The following is a 23,088-nucleotide window of genomic DNA, read 5'->3' as shown; positions in this document are numbered from 1 at the left end:
ATTTCACCATCCTAGTGTGAGACTTGTAAATGGCAGGCAAACTACACTGTCCAACTATTGGAACTTCCTGTCCATTATATGCAGTGAGGTGCATGCTAGATTTTGACAAGCGTGGTGAGCCTAACTGTTTGTATGTGAGAACCTGTAGTTGGTTTTGAAAACACTGCATTCACAGAATGTGCATGAGACCAATTGTTGTGAGAGTGGGCAGAATCGGTGTTCTTTTACCGTTGCAAGCAAACTGCCTGGACATGACATTTCTTTCCACATGAGTAGCATGTCATGTTGCCCAACAGGCAATCTTGCCACTTATGGTGAGCAAAACAGTGAAGACAAGACTTCATTAGATTTACAGGCCTGGCTACTTGTTTACTAAGCTGTCTGCACACCTCTGTGCATGCCCATTGTGGCAGCTGAGGGGGGCCGGTCACGGGCAAGAGGAGACTTGACCCAACAAAGGACCTGATCAAATTTATCGGTGGCTGTGGCATCAGAATCAAATTGTTCTAATATTTGCAACACTCGATGGAGCAAAGGATCTGAGTACTTGAGAATCTGTTCTTAATTCTGCTGTCAGGGACTATGTATGTGATCGCATCACAGATCATCATGTCACTATAAAAGTTGCCACAACTACACTTGAATTTACACTTCCTAGTGAGGCCCTGTAAGTCAGTATACCACTGACAGTACATGTATCTCGGCTTTTTCTTAAGGGGAAAGAACTGAAATCTGGCAGCCACGACCTGGATCTGCTGCTTGTAATACTGACTTAATGCACCTACTATTTCATCATAAGAGAGTGTGTCAGGATACAACATAGAGAAGAGTTTTTGAATTAAGGAAAACACAGGGGTTCCCGCGACAAACAGGAAATAATGAGATTTCACAGTACCGTGAATTTGATGGGCTCGACAGTGGGCCTGGAACTGGGTGAGATATTTGAGCCAATCCTCTTCTTTTTCACCGAAGTGCCAGAATGGTGGAATGTTGTTTGGTAGCACTTGTTGGATTGGTTGGTTGGTCAGTTGGGCAGCAAGAAATTGCTGTACAGTGGACAGCAATGTGGCAATTTGCTGGTTCTGAAACTAAAAAAATCTGATTTAGCTCCAGAGCAGGAGCAGCCTGCGGCTGAGGTGCCAGCAACCTAGGACACATTAAAGCAAACAAAACTCATTGATCAAAGCCATCGCCACTTGTGGCTGTGCCCTCTTGTAATGTTTTGTGGATTCTAGCTGGATGAGGAGAGGGTGGTATGATATGTGGGTGGCCAATTTCGTCTCATTACAACACAAAATGCACACATGGTTAAAATACACTTTATTACAGGAACTGATCATGTACTTAACTTCAATTGTATCCAATATGAAGTTCTGTGGTTAACAGCAATCAAATTACATGTACCAATTCTTGAATCTTGTCTGTGTCCATATCACAACTATATACAATGACTTACGTTCCCTCACAGCTTGCTAAGGTGCGAGGTTACAATTATCACTGTGGAAGACTAGAGCACAATGCGATGTATTGAAGTGCAATGGGAAGTGAGTCCCGATGTGATGTACTGAGATTGAGACAGCTCAGTCTGCAGCAGTGGCCTGTATGCAAGCTGCCCAGGGGCCATTTCAGCGCGTAGCGTGTCTTGGTATTCTCTTGTCATAGATGCGCCTAGTTCAGCGCCTGCTATACAATGTTTTCTAGTGTTCTAGTGCTGACCAGTGTGCTGGCGAAGGTGTATACCAGCACAGATAATAGAGTAGATCAAAACATGAACATGTGCTTCATCATGGGTTCATACGGCACGAGCAAGTGTATCATATGGACACTCATTGAACTCCAACAGCAGTGGAATTATACATTACAAAAAGTTACAGTGTTAAAATACTATGTGTTTGCAGTCCAAGAAAAGTCACTCAGTATTGCTTCATCTCATAAACGTGTCATGAAAGGACAATAATGAGAAAAAATGAGAGATATTTCAAGTCATTTGGAGACCTAATGTCAGTATTTCTTCCTTCCTCTGTCCAAGCATAGTCATGGCCTTTCAATCTTCCACTACTTATTTCCAACTTCGCAAACTTCTTACAAGTTCTCCTATCTTCTGTGATGGATTGGTACTACTAGGAAAAAGAATTAGTGAAAAAATGTCATAGCCACAGTGTAGTAGTTTTTCCTAGATTGAATATTTCTCTCTGTGATGGAGTGCATGCTTTATGACTTGAACATGATATCACAACAACAACTAATAAATATTTCCAGTGAAATCTTTTTTTTCTGGCTAGCCACACACTTACACACACACACACACACACACACACACATTGTTAATTTCTGTGTATGATAATTTTTGCCACAGATGAGAAAGAAGAAGAGTTCCTGCATCTTCACAATGATTTGTGGTCCAAAGTATTTCACTTGCTGTCAGCACTGGCTACAAAATATGAAGGATATAAGATGATTTTACAGGAATTGTTGGATTGTGGTGAAAATACGTATATTTGTGCTCTGCATAAGTGCCTGAAGATAGACTCTCCTCCAGATCTTGTGAGCAATGCCCTTGGTTCCCTCACAGCCCTTTTGTCACAGGAAATGGAAGAGCTGACCAAGGTAAATAATTACTCCTTACTGCTAGTCTAAACATTTTAGGCCTTAGATGTTCTTTCACAGGAAAAGAAAGTAATGTAGAAAATCCACAAATTAATTTGTTTTCTTAAAACATTATGTTGAGAAATACAATATGTTAGCTCACCACTTGCCTGGTTCAGTAACCTCCCATGAGATTTAAGATGATTATGAATGCTGAACTTGCGATGAGGTTGAGTTTATGACAGCTAATCTTGTAAGTTTACCTAGTCTGCACTTTGCTAAATTGATTGCAGATGAAGGAATTATAATGCAGAGTAAATTAACCAGTATTCCTTCATTTATTAATTGATTTTATGTGTTTTGGTAGTAGCTATGATCAGAATCTGTACATAAAAATTAATACATATGTAAAATAAAATATGTATGGAGGCACTTAGAGATAGCGTACAGCAAAACAGAAGGTATGTCAAAAAATCTACAGATGAGACACATGTAGCAAAATGGAACCATACTACATATGAAGACTAGAAACATTCAGAATCTTGCAAAAGATACCTCCCCTGATTCAGAAAAAAACCAGAAGATTACATTTTTATGTGGTCGACTTGATATGAACGAATTCAGATTGCGAGTATAGAGATGTACAACAGCTTGGTCACTAGGTGGTGCCACTGTACGATCATGCTGACAACTAGCACCACCCAAGAAGAACAAGAGCAATGCTATTAACTATTTATAACTGTAAAATATGTCATCAGTTCATTGGATAATCAGGTTAGGTAAAGTGAAACTAGTGGAATGGCCAAAAAATTAAATCATTGTAACCTATGGTTTACAGTTAGCTAATGTCTAAAACATTTCTATAAAGAAAAACAAAGAAACTTCTTTATTCCAACACAGCATATGTACAGTAATAGAATTTGTCAAATTATGATAACAATAATTATTATAAATGGCGGGAGAGGATAAATATAATAGAGGATATATTGTCAAGTAAAAGAAGGTGTAATTAGATGAAGGACAAACACTAACTTTCAGCACTTTCACATACAAGAGTACGGAGCGAACTGCCTCCGGCCAGAACACATGCAGTATATATACTGTTGTGGCGTAGCAAGACAGCCACGCCACTCGGAGGTAGCCGAAAGGCACGCTAACTAATGCAGACGGGCGTGAAGTCTGAAACAGGACGCTCAATGAATGCTAATAAGAAAAGGACATATATAAATTAATACTCAACTTTTACTTTATCCTTGTGGTACATCACTATTGGTTATACAAGCACTGTAAGGCTAATGGCGCCTTGCTAGGTCGTAGTCATGGACTTAGCTGAAGGCTATTCTAACGGTGTCTCGGCAAATGAGAGAAAGGCTTCGTCAGTGTAGTCGCTAGCAAAGTCGTCGTACAACTGGGGCGAGTGCTAGTCCGCCTCTCTAGACCTGCCATGTGGTGGCGCTAGGTCTGCAAGTACTGACAGTGGCGACACACGGGTCCGACACGTACTAATGGACCGCGGCCGATTTAAGCTACCACCTAGCAAGTGTGGTGTCTGGCGGTGACACCACATTCCTCCCCCGCAAATCTGCGAACGGTCGTGTTATAAGGCTTCCGCCCGCCGTGGGGAGGGCCCCATGTTGACGTATGCGATGAGGTGGGGAGCCTAACAACAGGCGAGGCTGTGCCACCCGCACCCGGCCATTCGGTCCGAGGGGAGCTAGGAAACGCCTGGAAATCTACTCCAGGGTGCACATCAACATGCGGCGTATGCGCCCGTAAGGAGACAGGAGGGGCCGAAGGGTCGACCTCCATTGCGTCGGGGCATCCGACGCGCGATGACGCCATGTGGTCCGGAGCGGGCAACAGATCCATGGCGGAGGACAGCTGGTCACGGGAAGCGATCGGCGGCGCGTGACCCAGGGAGGCGGTTGGCGGCTGCAGCGAAGCGTCCACTGCGGGCGGCGGCTGCGGCGGCGCGACGCCATGGGGCAGAATGGAAGGCATCGTCGGTAACACCTGGGGATGAGGCGAGCCAGTAGATGGGTCCCCAGGGCGCTGACCGGACGGCTCCGTCGCTGAAAGCAGACGGGGAGCGGCAGAACCCAGGCGACGACAGAGGCGCAGCTGATTGAGATGCCGACGCACCTCACCAGAGGCCCCCATAACCAAATACCTCGCGCGGCCGAGGCAGCGAAGAATGCGCCTTGCGAGCCAACGCCGTGAACCGCGATAGTTGCGATAGAATACAACGTCGCCTGGAGCAAAAGCAGGAGTCTGCCGCTGCACAGGAACTTGATGCGGCGGATGCAGCAAAGACATCAAGGTTCGATGACTACGACCGTGAAGCAACTCAGCCGGCGAGCGACCATCGCGGGGCTGAGAGCGATACGAAGACAAAAAGAGCAACAACGCGTCCTCCCGAGAATGCGACTCTTTCAACTTCAACATCTGTGACTTGAAAGTCCGGACCAAACGTTCAGCGGCACCGTTTGACTGAGGCGAAAACGGCGCGGATGTCAGATGTTGAATACCATTGGCCTTGCAGAATGACTGAAATTCTGCGGACATGAATTGTGGGCCATTGTCGGAAACAATAGTCTGTGGAAGACCTTCCACGCAAAAGATAGCAGACAACGCTCGGATGGTGGCAGAAGACGTCGTGGAAGACATCCGGACAACAAAAGGAAAATTACTGAAGGAATCGACAACAACCAACCATTGAGCATTCCAGAATGGACCAGCAAAATCGATATGTAAGCGTTGCCAAGGGGAAGTGGCTTTTGGCCATGCAAAGAATTTCCGCGGCGGTGCGGATTGTTGTTCGGCACACGCCATGCAAGAAGAGCACATATGCGTAATCGCAGCATCGATTCCGAACCAAGTACAGTGCTGACGAGCAAGTTGTTTCGTACGCACTATACCCCAATGTCCTTGGTGGAGAAGCTTTAAGACAGAGGACTGTAACGAACGTGGAACCACGACCCTAGACTGATCATTATCAGAACGCAACAACAAAACACCACGTCGTACAAAAAGTCTCTCCTTGTGAGCAAAAAATCTGCGAACCAACGGATCCTCGATCCGGGACTTCGACAAGGGCCATTGCGTAGCAACAAAACGCAAAATGGTAGCAAGGACAGGGTCAGCAGCTGTGGCTATAGCTACACGACGAAAATCAATCGGAAACGATTCGACCACGTCATCGGTTTCAGCATCAATGAACATGCAAGCAAGTTCGGAAGAATCGAATGCTTTTTCCTCAGCAACAGGCAAACGGGACAACGCATCTGCGTTTCCGTGCTTTGCACGCATGGGTTCGTATCCCATCCTCGTCGCCAATCTGTTGTGGCGTAGCAAGACAGCCACGCCACTCGGAGGTAGCCGAAAGGCACGCTAACTAATGCAGACGGGCGTGAAGTCTGAAACAGGACGCTCAGTGAATGCTAATAAGAAAAGGACGTATATAAATTAATACTCAACTTTTACTTTATCCTTGTGGTACATCACTGTTGGTTATACAAGCACTGTAAGGCTAATGGCGCCTTGCTAGGTCGTAGTCATGGACTTAGCTGAAGGCTATTCTAACGGTCTCTCGGCAAATGAGAGAAAGGCTTCGTCAGTGTAGTCGCTAGCAAAGTCGTCGTACAACTGGGGCGAGTGCTAGTCCGCCTCTCTAGACCTGCCATGTGGTGGCGCTAGGTCTGCAAGTACTGACAGTGGCGACACGCGGGTCCGACACGTACTAATGGACCGCGGCCGATTTAAGCTACCACCTAGCAAGTGTGGTGTCTGGCGGTGACACCACATATACAACTACAGAACATTCCAGTACAACGATTCTTGACATTTGTGGATACCTCTCGAAGGTACTCAAACCGAATATAGTAATTAAAATTGTACAGTCCAGGTGAGTTTTGAACTCATGACCCTCCATGCAACAGTTTAGTAACATAACCACTACACCATGCTGCTATTCAGCTTCTTCTGTGACAATATTACTAAAAACATAATTACATGATTCAAACCATACATAAAAACTAATTATGTCATGAAAAATACAAATGGACAGCAATATTAAAAGAGGGATTAGCTGTACATATGTCATGTTATAATAAAGAAGTATCTTTGTTTTTCTTTATACAAATGTTTTAGACATTTGTCAGCTGTGTACCATCGGTTAAAATAATTTTGCTTCTGTTCTTCTTGGATGGTGTTGGTTGTCAGCTTGAATGTACCATGGCACCACCTAGCGACCATGCTGTTGAACCTCTCTCTTACTTACAGTACGAATTCTGTCATTCTGCTCATGTTTGTTGCAAGTCAGCCATGTAAGTATGTAATCCTGTGGTTTTTATCTGGATCAGGGTAGCAATTTTTTGTGAAATTTTGGATGTTTCTAATCTTCATGTATAGTATGGTTTCATTTTGCTACATGTGTCTTATCTGTAATTATTTGGTGTGCCTGCTGTTTGCTATGTGTTAGCCGTAAGTGCCTCCATACATTTGTATTACAGTGTATTCACTTTTTTATATACAGATTCTGTTGATGGCTAATACCAAAACACGTAAAATGGATTAATAAGTGAAGGAATACTGGTTTCTAGTTTTCTCTACATTATAATTCCTTCATCTGTGACCAATTCAGCAAATTGCAGACTAAGTAAATTATTCACAATGGTCGCCTCCCTCCTGGATGCCTTTATGGCACACCTCTATCAGTCTGACAAAATCATACTGTATTACGAGTAGTTACTTTGCTTTTTGGAATTCTGTCTCTGCTTACATTGCTGGAGATTAAATATAATTTACAACAAAAATGGCTCTAGCACTAGTGGCAGCTGTACACATCTCCACTGTTTTGGTAAGCTCAGAAGTGTGTATGCAGTTCCATGTCACATGGGGAAGTGAGTCTATTAGCTGAAATGTCCACATTGATTAGTTAAACAGGTGTTAATTTGTTAGTTTTATTCATTGTAATCAACATTTTTTGAAAGCCTGTGGCTATGTCAAATATTTAATAAGAAAACACTGCATTTGTTATGTTCTTTTCTCACGCATGGCACAAGCTGTTTCAGGAATTTGTTCCCCTTATGAAGTGCACCTATTTACATAACATAAAATTAGTGCTGTAAGTAGTTGCACTCGATAGTGGGAGTAAATTTATGAAACACGCCATGCTATGCATGAGGAAAAAATGCAACTGGTGCAGTACTTCGTTTTTAAAAATTAGTTTTTAATGTCAATTATTTTCTTAAAGTGGTAGTATCTGTTAACACTGTAACTTTGTGTATCGTTGTGAGAGTCAAGGGACATGAGACCATTGGTATCTCGTGTATCCCAATTGCTTTCAAGATTGTTCCCTTTTAAAGTTTTTTATTTATTTATTTTTTCAGAAAAAGTTCATGAGGCATAAAAAATCCAAGGAAAAATTACTGTACATAAAATCAGAACTTACCTAAAGATGCTATGTACAAGTTATTACTGTTTGTTTTGAATTGGTGGTGCCCGATGGGTGTACTTGTTATTTATTAATGTTCATTGCCATCTAATAACACATTTCTTTATGCCATCACTGAAACATTTACTGTGTACAGATACTTGAATTCTGCTCCATTCAGCATCTCATCTCTCCTTTCATAATTTTTTAGGCCATTGACTTAAATTCTGCTTGCCAACATTTGCTTCAGCCTTTCATCGCTTTCTTTGTCAGCACCTTCACACCCTTCTCATTCTCATTGTCAGTAAAATTAATGACATTAAGAGCAAATTGTTACGGCTTCCCATGAAGATATTTTCTGCAATCAATTTTAGCATTCATAGTCCAAAGTAACTATGCACTACTTTGTATTGGAACGTGACCATACCTAGTCATGTGACCAGATTAGTTCCCACTGTCACCAGATAAACAGTTGGCCTTACCGAGTAATGCACATACTATTAATCATCAAAAACTAGAACCAAATTATTTTGACTTGCCCACATTTTAATTATGGAGTAGTGTATAATTTATCGCATGTGTCATGACAGTAATTTATTTTTGTTTGGACAGTCAATCACAGTTGTTAGACACCCCAGTTTGGCAGTAGCTTTGGATCCTACAGTAAGAAATTGTTCTACAAGCTTCCAACTTGAAGCGACTTATTTTGATTTACCTGTGTGCTTTCCGTTTTAAATTCTTTAATTGTTTTGCAGGTTTGCATGTATACTGTACACAGTTTTAATAACTGTGTAGTGTTTCGTTCTATCGCTCTGTAGACTTCCAGTGTCTTTAGTATGAATAGCCTCTGACTGTTGTATTCAAATGCAAGTTGAGTTGGTGACCCATTACTCATAGCTCCGTGCAGTTCGGGCTTTAGTCACGCAGCTTGAGGCTGTTGCCAGTGGGCATCACTGTGGGGGTCTTCACCCATGGTCAAGTGGGAGGTTGTTTGAAGGTGTGGTACACAGCAAAAGACTTTGGTGAGAGGGGGGATATAAATTCTTTTTCAATGGTAAACTGGACATTTTCATGGATGGAATTCAGATGTTCTTATAAATGCTGTAGTTGTCAGGTCCATATTATCCAAATAACAAAAGTGTCATTAACATACTGAATTCCATCCATGAAAACATCCACAGAGCATACTCTGTCTGAGGTAAATAAAGTCTGACAACCATGCTGCGGCACCTGGAAACCATCTTCCACGTGAATGGATGCAGCAACTGACAGATTCGAGTGGCTTTGTGATGCCAGAGCCCTAAGAATCACATAGAACATGAAATCACGGAGGAAAAAGAAGAAGACAAAGAGACCACTTTTGTACCATTTTCTGGCAATGTATTATCAAAAATTGACAGACTGCAGCAAAAACACCACAGAACACAAATTTTCCGCCTGCCAGCCAAAACATAAGCTTTCTTAGTGTGACCTGGGTCTCAAAAAAATGGAAATGGGGGTGTACCAAGATTCAGAGGACAGCTGACCATTGATGAACTTGTTACTGGAAGTTACGTAATCCAGTTGATTTTGCCCCCACTGCACTCGACTCTTGTGGTTGCACATGCTGGTTTATTATGCTTAATAAGGTGTAGTGTTTCCATTTCAAGACTCCATTGGTCTTTGTCATTGTCGTTCATACATTGATGGCAGATTATGCTTGGGGCCTGAAAAGTGAAGTTTTTTCACATCAAAACTGGTAGCATGTATTAAATAAATGATATTTGAGTTACAATATAGCTGTTGGTTTCAGACTGTATTATTCAAATACTTAATGTCCCGCAGCTGTCCCACCATCCTTAATGGATTACCATCCACTAGGATGTTCTGCTGGATGTTGGGTGGGAATGGGCAACACTGTAGGTGGGGTGGAAAGGACCTTGGGTGGGAAATTCCTCATTTCAGGACATGATGATAGGTAATCCAAGTCCTAACAAAATATGTGTTTCAGTTATTCCAGTACAGGGTGGTATTAACAGGTTCATGGGTGGGGGTGTGTGGGGAAATGGGAAGGGGGATCTGTTTGGCTACTAGATCTTGGCAATTGTGTCTGTCTGTGAAGGCCTTCTTGGTGTGAAAGGGATGACAGGTGTCGAAATGCAGGTGCTGTTGGTGGTTTATGGGTTGAATTTGGACAGACATGTGGATGGAGCCATCAGAGAGGAGATGATCAATGTTCAAGAAGGTGGCATGCTGGTTTGAGGAGAACAAAGTGAAGTGGATGGGAAGAAGGTGTTGAGGTTATGAAAAAATGAGGATATGGTGTCTTGGTCGTGTGTCCAGATCATGAAGAGATCATCAGTGAAACTGAACCAGACCAGGGGTTTGGGGTTTGGAGGGACTAGAAAGGTTTCCTCTAGGTGACCCATAAACAGTTTGGCATAGGAGGGTACTATGTAGGTGCCCATGGCTGTGCCATGGATTTTTTGTATGCCTTCTCTTCAAAGTAGACGTAGACGCGTGTTAGGATAAAGTTGCTAAGATTTATGAGGTATAAGGTAGTGGGTTTGAATGATGTTGACAAAGGTAGTGTTCAATTGTGCAAGACAGTGAGTTTTAGGAATTACGGTGCATTGGGATGTGGTATCAACAGTGGCAAGTACAGGTCCAGAAAGGAAATGGATGGGGTTAGTGGAGAGACTGTGTAGGAGGTGGTTGGTATCTTTGATGTGGGAGGCTAGATTTTGGGCAACTGGTTGGAGGTGTTGGCACCTATAATGGGGTGGCCAGGATTTTTGGGTTTGTGGAATTTGGGAGCATGTAGAAGGTGGGTGTGTGGGGTGTCATAGGAACAAGGAGGCAAATGGATTCAGCAGAAAGGTTCTGGGAATGGTGTAAGCAGGGACTGGAGGTTATGTTGGATGTTTAGTATTAGATTACTCTGGCAGAGTTTATAGGTGGAGATATAAATATCAGATAATTGGCAGATGACTTCTGCCAGATAGTCATTGCGATTAATAATGACAATGGTTGTACCTTTGTCTGCAGGTAGGATGATTAGGTAAGGGTCAATCCAAATGAAGTGGTCCAATAAAAATTAAGTTGGTTGCCCTTGACCATTTTTAAATATTTTAATTTTTTATATGTGATTGCCCTATAATTGAGATGTTCAAAACATTTTTTAAAAAAATTTTACCTTTCGCCTTTACTGCATGGCGGCCATTTTTGTTTGAAAGCACGCGACGATGTTTCAGTTTAGAGACGTTAGCAAAAATATGAATATCTCTGCACTGCGCATTGCAATTGACACCGCGCGGCATTAGCCGAGCAGTCTAAGGCACTGCAGTCATGGACTGTACGGCTAGTCCAGGCGGAGGTTCGAGTCCTCCCTCAGGCATGTGTGTGTGTGTGTGTGTGTGTTTGTCCTTAGGATAATTTAGGTTAAGTAGTGTGTAAGCTTAGGGACTGATGACCTTAGCAGTTAAGTCCCATAAGATTTCACACACATTTGAACTCTCTCTCTCTCTCTCTCTCTCTCTCTCTCTCTCTCTCTTTTTCGGTTGACATGATTGTTTTTAGAAAAGTGTTCTCTACAACATTGTCTGTTACCCAAAATACCCTACATTCAAAAATAACCAGTCAAAATAACCTCACAAGTTTGATATCCAAATTAAAAAAAAAATAATAATTAAAAAAAAAACTTTTTAGGACCAAAACTAACAACCAAACAGTGATTTATGAGAGTCTAGTTTTTCCTATAGTTACATATCACACACTACTAGCCTCATATAGAGCAAGAACACTTACAAATGTTTCCTCAATTTTTTATGAATTTTTGAAATTTGAAAATTTTCATTTTTTGTAAAGTTTAGGGTTAATCATCTCAGGTGGGACTGAATGTAAAAATATGATTTTTGCACAGTTTGTACACCTATGTGATAGCAAAGTACTGTAAAAATTTCAACATCGATATCTGACTGTGAACAAAGATATGAATTTTTTAAAATGAGGAGATAAATCACATTACTCTACAACTGATCTTATGGCTGTTGTCTATTCATGTGTGATATTGGCGGGATATAATCAGTTGTTATTGAAGTAAGGTATTAAATTACATACAAAAAGTGGAAACATCCCTGAAATTAACATTTATATTATTTTGACACACTTAAAATAAATATTTTCAATTAACGTCCTTCGAGATGCAACTGTTCCTAAACCTGGTGGAGCATGTTACAAAAACATATTACTTCAGACAGCTTCTGTGATATAGAAGAAGACCTCCCAGTTGCTGTGGTAAGTTCATGTACAGAAAGTTTCCTTAAAACATTTTTCATTGGTATCCAAACTTTGTCACTAGTAGATTTCTTGAATTATGTTCTTGGGCCAGCTGAGTGATGATAATGCACAAAAACATCATTGTTTTCAAACTTATTCTTTCAGCGTCTGCAAGCCACCACTGTCCATCATGCACACATGCCACTATGTCATTCAACATTAAAGACAGAAATGTAATTTTACTGACACAATTATCCTCAGAAATTTCGGTTTCTGATGTTACATAGCATCAAACTAAGTTTTCTGCAATGTCACGGAATTTGTGGAAATGTCCTGTTTCTTTTATTGCTGTACACTTTTCAAATCTGGTTTGAAGTGTTGTTTCATATGCAAAACCCCTTCTTCCTTGATCAGAAAATAGGTAATGCCTTTAATATTATCCTTGCAAAAGATGTACATGTACTGTACTGTGAGAATTTGGTCTGTGGTTGGTCTTTGTAGGCTGGCTTTACTTACTTTACGTTTTGTTGTACCTCCTGCTCCAACACATGCATTTTTACCATGGCAAGATGCAAAAAAGTGCCATTCAGCCTCCAACCCAAAGTCTACTTTATGGTTGCACAGATTTGAAAAAGTCTTTTTGTTCTTATACTGACTACCACTTCCATCTGAAAAGTATATCAGCTTCTCAACACTGGGAAAGTTTTATTTTATGTAATTTATTACATACTTTTGAAACACATGTACAGCCAAAGTTTTGTGCTCCAAATAGTCACTTAGAATGCAAATTGAAGAACTGCAAACTTCATCTTTCGCATTTTTAATATAGAGAATAAATGGATGCACTGTTGCCTGGTCATTGACCCAGTGGTACTTTTGTATTGCATCCTGAATCACACCTGTAAAATATTCTGCAAAATCAGCTAGCACTATGAATTCACTTTCATGAAGTTGTGCTTTTTTGTCCTTCAAAAACATACTTTGGATTTTAGAAACATAGTGGTGACTTTTGAGTTTTTGTAAGTTATCAGTTGAAGATTCCAAGTGCTCTTCCTGAGATTTAACCACTGTTATCATTTCTGCCCTGTCAGTAGTGATCCACTATTTGAAGGTAATACTGTCTGGCATTTCCTCATCATATTTGTGAAACAATTCACTAACGGTTTCCTTACCGGGGCATTTATTACACAAACTCATCATGCAGTCATAACTGTTAGTGTCACAGACCATTAAATCTAGTAACTCTTTGTAGTTAAAGATAACTGAGTTTTGCACCCACAATCATCAGTTCGACATTTTGATGATATAAACAAACACATACGGAGTGTGTCCCTGAGGATCCAGCCAAAATACACCATTTATGGTGGAAGTCACAAAATTTTGACCTTCCAGTTTCACATTCAGGATGAGAATTTTTGAAAGCTGCATAAAGTTCATTTAAATTTGACAGCACTAGTCATTTCTGCTTTGTTACTTTAACTCCATTTATAACAATTCTTTTGCTATCTTTGCAAGTTGGGCACATTCTACTGTTTTCATCATCTTCAAAAAACTGTTGGATCTTTTTAATTGTTTCTTCACTTATACCTACTCCTTTCTTCTTTCCTAAAACTGGCAGAATGCCTTGCTCTTTCACTAATTTTCAGGTTAGTTTAACCAAACAATGAGAAACGTTGAATCCATGAATAATTTTTCTCTTGACCATAAGTCAGGGAGCAAACTTAACATTTCCTCTTTAGAAGTCAGTGAAAATTTAATTTTTAATTTCTCTATTAAGCTCAAATATTCAGTGTCAGATGATGCTAGTGGTAGGTTTTCTTCTTCTTTCGAAATAATGTTGGTATCTGTATTATTAAAGCATGATTCCAAATCTTTTCTAATTTTGTCTAAAATTTATTGTACCTTATTTTCAATAGCTGCTTTTGTTTTTCTGCTATTTATTATTTTCAAAGCAGGAGATATGTCTAACTTAGAACAAGCAAAATCCAATATGCTAACAGCTTCCTCATTAGGAATATAAATGTCATTTACAAGGTTACATGATTCTGATTCTAGATTCACAACAAATATTTTTGAGTAATAATTTGGGCACAGGGAATTTCCAGGAATCACATTACGTTTCACTTGGGAAGCTGTTTCACTCTCTCATAACAAGGACAAATTTTTAGGTTTTATTTCCCTCAAACCTTTCGTAACAGGCTTTTTATGAACTTTAAGTGGATCACAGCACTTTCTTCCAAAAATTTTGTTTTAGTTCAGAATATATTTCTTCTCGTGATACTCACACACTGATGGTACTTAAGAACTTATGCGAAATTTAAACAAAGTTTGTCTAACTTCATCAAAGTCATTGACATTTTTCAAGTTTTTTGAAACTGAACCATAAACTGTTTTGTGACAAACTTCACTTGCTATCTGTCCAACAGAGCACTGTTCATCCATGTTATTGCATTCCAGCTAATCTCTCAAAATTAATTACAAATTACACACAGAACAAAGCACGTAACACATTCTGCACTCTCGATGAAGTATGTACATCCCCTCTAACAGAGGTTTCAGAACAGACTGACTACGACAATGTCACACCCAGCAATAATGTACTTCTACAGTGTCACACACAGAAATAATGTACTTCTTTATTGACAATAAAGTTAAATGTAAAAGGGGCATTTCATTACCATAGAAGAAAAGCAAAAGCTCCTATTGTTTAATATTGCATTATTAAAAATAAATAAACTAAATTAATATTGGGTGATAGTGTTAACTAAATAAATGTCACAAATAAATTTTATTACAATGAAACAATATACCATTTAAATAGGCAACAGCCCTAAGATCAGTTGTAGAGTAATGTGAATTATCTCCTCATTTTCAAAATTTTTATCTTTGTTCACAGTCAGATAGCAATGTTGAAATTTTTGCAGTACGTTGCTATCATATAGATGTACAAACTGTGCAAAAATCATATTTTTATATTCAGTCCCACCTGAGATAACTAATGTCAAACTTTTCAAATTTCAAAAATCCATAAAAAATTAAGGAAACTTTTGTAAGTGTTCTTGCTCTATATGAGGCTAGTAGTGTATAATATCTAACTATAGGAAAAAATATACACTCGTAAATCACTCTTTGTTTGTTATTTTTGGGCCTAAAAAGTGGATTTTTGAAACTTTGGAGGTCATTTTGAATGGTTATTTTTGAATTTAGGGTATTTTGTTTAATAGGCAGTGTTGTAGAGGACACTTTTCTAAAAAGAGTCACATCAATTGCAATGGTGTAACTTAACCCAGTGCAGAGATATTCAAATTTTCACTAATGTCTCCAGACTGAAAAATTATCGCACACCTACAAATAAAAATGGCCACCATCCAGTAAAGCTGAAGATAAATTATTTTAAAAAACTGGTTTGAATTTCTCAAATGTAGGGCAATCACATATAAAAAAGTTAAAAAATTTAAAAATGGTCAAGAAACCATCACTAGACCACTTCATATGGATTGACCTGTAAGGATGTGTTTTGTGGATGTGTGTGGCTGCCTTTGTGCTGGTGAGAGGTTGGTGTTCTGAGAAGTGGACTTAGGGAAGGATGGTGAGGCCAAGTTGGAGGTAAGGAATTCCTGGAAAGTGACCAGAGAGTGGTTAGGTGGGAGGGGATAAGGATCACAGTTGGATGGTCATATGAACTGGGAGATGCAGGGTTCAATTTTGGAGCTATATCGCTTTGGTTGTAGGGATTAATGGTGAAGAAGTGTTTCCATTGCAGGAATTGGGAGAAGGAGAATAGATCTTTGACATGTACAGCATGGTTAAATTTGGGTGTAGGGCTAAAGATGAGGCCTTTGAGTAGGGCTGAAATTGCTGTGGGACTGAGGTTTTTGGTGGAAAGGTTAACAACAGAGTTCTGAAAATGTTTTGGATCTGGATTTAGTGAGTGTTTGTAGGGAATGTTGTGGAATATGGCAGCAAGACAGTGTCTGGTTGTTATGACGGTTTGATGAGGAGTAACACTGTGTGTAGAATAGGGATTGGCTAGTGGTGCCTGAAGGTGGCTGTAGGATCTCAGCAGGTTGGATAACTTATGGAGGTGATGTCTAATAATGCTCATACAGGTGTTTGAAAGCAAGGGGTTCAGTTTCAGAGATGTATGTTGTAGAGATCAACAATAGCTCTGTCTTGTGGAGGAGCAGAGGTGTATCTGGTGGGATACCTATGCCATGGTTCTTCTTCTCCCCTTTTTTTCCCAGGAGGTTTGTGATTGCCAGGGTCTGGCAGAATCTGAAAAGGTGAAAGTCGTTGTGAAAGGAGGAGTGATCCCATCCAAGAAACCAACCATAAAAATTCCTGTACCTACAAACTATGCCAGAATAATCCCATCCCAGAGGTCCAGCATAGCCTCCAGTCCTTGCTTAAACTGTTATGCTCTTTCCAGAACCTTTCCTCTGAATCCATTCCTCTCCTTGCTCCTATGACACCCCACACACAAACTTTCTACATGCTCATCAAAATTCACAAGCCCAACAATGCTGGATGCCCCTTATAGGTGGTTATTGTGCCACTACTAAAAGAATTTCAGTCCTCATTGACCAATACCCCCAACCAATTGCCCGAAATCTACACTCTTAACATCAAAGACTTTCTTCACCAACTCTTCACCATACTGACCCTTTTACTTCATGGATATACTCATTACTGGTGATGACACTTCCTTATATACCAACATCCCTCGTGCCCATGGTCTTGCCACTATTTAACCCAACCTTTCCCAGTGTATTTCAGACTCCAGAGCCACTACTTCATCCTCATACAACTTACTAACTTTATCCTTAAACAGATCTACTTCTTCATTGAAGGGAATGTATGCAAAGAAATCCACAGCACAGCCATGAGGATCCACATGGCACGCTCATTATGTTTCAGGTTCACTGATTATATCTTTATGATCTAGACTCAGGGCCAAGACATCCTATACTCATTCCTTCACAAGCTCAACACCTTCTCTGGCATCCACTTACTTGGTCCCCCTCAACTCTGCATGCCATCCCACATTATACCCACCAACCACCAACATCCCCATCTGTCGTATCACCTCCTCCCTACTCATATGACTTCATCTTCATTGAGCCACCCTCTGCCACTGCACCTGTGCATCTTTCTCCTTCTCCTTCCCCACTCCTCTCCTTTTCCATACCCACTTCCCTGCCACACAGCCTCCCAATGCTGCAGCTGGCAGACTTGTCATGCCTCCATCCATGCATGCTCTGCCAGACAGTGCTCTCCCCCCCCCCCCCCTCCTGCCACCACCACCACCACCACCACCCATGTTCTCTTATCCCTCACCCTTCCCTGCCCAACTCCAAATTGCCGCTCAACGTGACAGTTGCATCCCGGTCCAAGCTGCCGGTGATGGCAGTCATGTGCATGAGGTGTGCTTGCTTGTGGGAAAGTGTGGGTGTTTTCTTTTGTGAAGAAGGCTTGGTCAAAAACAAAATGTATACCAGGTGTACAAGTATGAAATCCTGATGTTTCGGTTAAAAAACATGTTAAATTCAGAAGAACAATAAATAGTGTTTTATTCAAACTATGCTCCATCATTTGTTATACATTTTTCACATCTTTGTACGAACCATCAATGCAAATAAGTGGTAATAAGAAGGAGCCAAGTCAAGTGAGTAAGGTGTGTGGGTTAGAAATCCCCAGCCGAGTGCTACCTACGAGTCGCGAACCTTTTTTCCGTATGTGAAGCAGTTGGTAACGTTTAATATTAACCATTTACCCAGGTTTTAACAGCTCATAATAGACCACTCTCCCCTGGTCCCACCAAACGCAGACCATTGTTTTTCTCCCAAAGCGATTCGGTCTTGCGGTCGATGTGGATGGTGTGCCTGATTTTTTGCACTTGGAGTTATCAGTGGAAATTTAATTTTCATCCCCTGTAACTATACGATGCAAAATTGACTTCCTTTTGTACCGGATGAGCAATATGTCACATGTGTTTTTGCACTTTTCTATTTGCCTGTCATTCAACTGAAGTGGTACATATCTACTGGTCTTCTGAACCTTTCCCATGTCTTGTAGCTGACTGCAAACAGCTTGTAGATTAACGCCCACTTGCTCAGCAAGTTGTTTTTGTGTTTGCAAATCACCTTTGTTCAACAATACTTCCAATTCCACATTTTCATAATTTTTTGGTAGTTTTCCAAGTTCCTTATCTACAACATTGAAGTCATCATTTTTGAAGTGCTGAAACCATCATTCACACATACCATGTGATGGAGCATGTTTACCATAAGCTTAATCGGTATGATTCAGCAGCAGTTTTCTTCAAACGAAAACAAACAATTAATGCTGTCTGCGAGTGGTCTTTCGTCAGTATAAATTTTGACATACTGAACACAACAGGACAACACTATGTACAAAGTTTTCCAATTTATCACTTGTGCACATCTGACTCTCATTGATGACTCAAAAGAATGGTGCAGTGTCAAATATTTATAGCACAAACTGCATTGGTGTGACATCTGTTGTCTGAAATCCACATTTCATACTTGTACACCTGCGAACAGTCTTTTTGTTTTGCATGTCTGCAACTCAACATGTCATCTTTATACTGAGTAACCATATACTGTTTTCCTAATATTGTTGATATTCCTAGTTGGTGTTTAATTTGGTGTATCTTTAACATGACTGTACTGCTTTTGTTCTTTAGTGTCTAAGTGTGGACACTTAGACATCACAACCATTATCTCAATGAAATTTCCTTTTGATCATGACAGTGGGACATTTAAATTGATTGCTATTATCTCACATTGTCTCAAAGGAATAGAACTGTGCATGAAACTCTAAACTCATCTGGTGGTAACCTCCCTTTCCTGGCATTAGTTATAGGGTTTTGGTGTTGTGGTTACTTTACTGGCTGCGTTCCAATATTCCTGCACTAAATACTTCTTTGTTCCAAAGTAGATGAAACTCTCATGTATATATCGGATAAGTTATTCTACTCTCTGGTGTTAGGAATTGGCTCCAATGATTTGAATTCAGGTTCACTCTTTAATTCAGTGTGTAATGAAGTAATTTGTGCCATTAAAAGGAACAATGTCCTGTGAGCAACTATAACTACGATACATTGTCCCAGCAAATAACATTAAAATTTTTTTGAAGCTCCATACAATTGCTTTTACAGGGTGTCCATACTTAAAATTTCAGATTTCTGTGGAAAGGGAACCACTGTTCAGAAAGATGTCAAATTTGAACAGCATATCATTGATGCAGAGAGAGACAACAAGTGTGTGTGTGTGTGTGTGTGTGTGTGTGTGTGTGTGTGTGTGTGCGTGCACAGGACATGACTCTTCCTCAGTTTGTGTGCCAGATGCCCGACATAACTGTCTCCATGATGAAGGCTTGCATGCTGCTGGTGAAGCTCTTTTACAGGAACAGGACTGTGCGCCAGTAGTCCTGCAGAAGTTCTGGACACCAAAGGGTATGGAAAAACACATCAGTCTGATGTCTGCTTCTAGAGGAAATAATTACGAAATTTGAAAAGACATGTTCCTTTGAAGAGAGGAAGGAAACCGGTAGCCACAGCATTACAGGAGGGGTCGAGCAGTGGTGTGCTAACATGCAGTGCAAGGGAAATTGCATGAATGTTGGACATGCTACCAAGCACAACACATAAAATCATAAGAAATATCCTGCATTGCTATTCATACAAAATCACCCATGTTCAGGAGTTGCATCCTGCTGACCTGCCAGCAACACATATGTTCTATCTGTAATTTCTTGCTTGCATGGAAGTGGACAGAATGGCTATGGAACATTCTGTGCACAGACAAAGCTCATTTCCATCTCCAAGGATATGTCAGTATACAGAATTTCAGAATATGGGCAATGGAAACTCTACACACACACACACACACACACACACACACACACACACACCAACCATTACCACTTCATTTTGCAAAAGTGACCGTGTGGTGCGAGTTGATGGCATCATTTATCAAAGGGCATATTTTTTCGAGGAGGCAGGTCCTGTTACCTGTACCGTCATTGGTAAGTGCCATGAGTCTTTTGCCCACAAACAATGTCCCAACCATTCAGTGGCCTGGATGTGTGTAGGATTAGTTTTCTATGCAAGATGGCACGCCTGTGCACATTGCACAGCCAGCGAAGAGGCTGCTTCCGTGATACTACTAACCATGGTGTTATCTGAAAGATGATGTCTTCAGTGCTTGAATTACAATCATAACTAAGTTGTAGGCATTTATAGCGCAACATGTTCTGAGCGTGACCCCCGAGATGCTCCAATCTGTTGTGTAACATGTTGTTTCTCATTTTCAACTTGTGGATGAAAACGGGAGACAGCATATTGAACATGCCATGTGCCAGCCTCATGACGATTAAAAATCAATGTCATTTTGCTTTTTGTGCAGTTTTAGGCCTCTGTACAATTAAAAACCAATTTTTGCCCTCCGATGTGGTACAGTCTTGCTGTGGTCCACGGTGCCACAACTGTTGACTGCTGAACTTGTGTAGTCATGCACACTGAACTGTACATATGGTGTAATGTGCAACTCAGCCCATACCCATTGTATTGTGGTTCATCTGTCAGTTGTATCCAACCCCATTTACATTAAGACCCTTACAGCACCATCTATTGGTAAAATTTTCATCAATAATATGCCGTTCATCAATAATATGATGTTCAAATTTCATGTCATTCTGAGCAGTGGTCCTCTTTCTACAGCATTTTCAAATTGGAACTTTATCATATCAGTTACTGTCAGTGTGTAGAAAATATCTTTCTACCAAATCAGAGATATATGCAATTTGTGCATAGCATAAGTATGATCTTTGTGCCTGCTACTTGTTCTAGATTCCACCTTCAAAGAGTATTGTCTTGAGAAATTTGAATAATATTGGTTCTACTAAACATTGCTTATCAATAAACTCCCTATGGAAGCCAGATAGACCTAAAACTTCTTACTCTTAGAACAGCAATATCTGAAAAACAATTATAACACTGGTCTCGGTATACCTGATGTGCTTCCAGAACATGTGCAACTCATGTTATATGAAAATTAAAAGTTAACTAAAATGGACTCCAGATGTAAATATCCTTTTTATTCATTGAAATAATTCTACAGGTTTATACAAAATAAAGAGAAGCTTGTAAGGAAATTATAAGCTTTAGAATATTAATTATGTTGATGAAAAATGAAAATGAAAAGTAAATAGTTTCATGCGAATGCTTTGATGTTGTGTCCTCTGCAGTAAAATAGGAAAATTAATGTTCTTGCTATGCCAGAGTAGCGGTTGTAGAGCTACAGTTTACAATAATTTTCTTTCTGCATGCAACTTTGCTTTCAGGGCACTGATAATGTGAAGACTACTGGCTGTGTAAGACTGCAATCACTGCTAGATGAAAGCAGTGAAGGAGGAGATTTATGTTTGCTGCTTATACATGTGTATGACACAGTTACATTACAGCAGACCAACTGGAATGTGGGACACGTGGAAATATGCCAAGCCTTGGGAGGATTGCTGGCAGTGTCTCAGGAAGCAACGCGCATGGCACTTGCTCGAGGACTCCTTGGCTCATTACTGGCACGTCTGCGAGATCACCATGCCTTTCTGAGCCTAGAAGCAGTGGACAATTTGCTGAATAAGAGCAATAAGAAAAAGGTATTTCTGATTATATACTTAAGTTCTATACAAAAACAAAATTGCTGCTATTTTGAGATCACATGTAAATTCTGTAGCAATTTCCATATCTTCACTTAAACACACTATTTTGTATGTTGTTTTCTTTGTTTAATTTCTACTTCACACCACAATTTGTACAATTGTCTAGAAGCATCCAAATTTGCTATATAATAAAACTTTTAGTTGGTATTTGCTAACCCTTTCTTTAACTTGTATAATTTGCAAAGTCTGCTACAGTTGCCTATATTAAAATGGTTAAAAGTCACCTGACACTTGTTTTATTTTTGTACATTTATAACATTCTCATGTTAATCTGTACCATAGTAGTTGCAACTGCCTCCATTTAATCCTGATAGAAACTAGTGCACAACTCCACGTGTAGTAACATATTCTGGTACCTACCACCATACTCATAAAAAAGCAGCATTTGCAATATCATCTGCTGATGCTACTCTCACCTAACCAGAAATCTTTGCCCTGTTTTCATATTACCTTACTCATTTCTACTGACTTTTTGAGACCATGGCTGTATACAAAATACTAGTTGCTGCTTTACTTGTTTATTTTAATTGTAACTGATGCTCATTCATGGTAAACTGCATATAATGAAATGTATATAAATTATAAATTTTGAGTACTCACATCGGTGTACGTATCATAACACCACTGAGAAATTCTTTGGCACTGTTTTATATGTTATATCACCATCTTTGTTTACTGTCTCCCATTTGGCAAAAATAATTCACTGTGTGTGGCTATTGCTCTACACTGTATGCCATGTTTATATAACAAAATAATTTATTATGTATTTTTTTTATATTGTAAACACAAGCAGTTGGCATTGCAACATAATGGTGCAGGAATTTTGACACAAGTAACCTGAAACTAATCCAATTCTTTCTGAGAGATTTGTTTACAATTGTTTTCATTCATCATTAGGTACAGTTACAATTAAATGGGTTGTTTTATCATCACATTTTGCTGTAGGACACCACAACCCCACAGCTCTTTCATAGGTACTGTGTGGCCCAATGGGTCCACGAGCTGTTGCAGCCTGTCTTCTTTTGTGGGCCGCATTCCCTTTCCCATATCCACTCCTTCTCATCCTG

General features: G+C 40.1%; 1 protein-coding gene across 1 annotated transcript in view; it reads left to right on the top strand.

Moving 5' to 3' along the window:
* Positions 1-23,088, top strand: part of LOC126176097 (rotatin) — a 443,859-nt gene that overhangs the window by 361,910 nt on the left and 58,861 nt on the right. Inside the window, 2 exon segments of the mRNA XM_049923237.1 lie at positions 2,357-2,607; positions 21,644-21,958. Coding sequence (XP_049779194.1) covers positions 2,357-2,607; positions 21,644-21,958 — 566 coding nt within the window.

This window comes from Schistocerca cancellata, chromosome 1 (genome assembly GCF_023864275.1).
Source record: "Schistocerca cancellata isolate TAMUIC-IGC-003103 chromosome 1, iqSchCanc2.1, whole genome shotgun sequence".
Classification (NCBI taxonomy): domain Eukaryota; kingdom Metazoa; phylum Arthropoda; class Insecta; order Orthoptera; family Acrididae; genus Schistocerca; species Schistocerca cancellata.
This window is presented reverse-complemented; position numbering and strand designations above follow the sequence as displayed.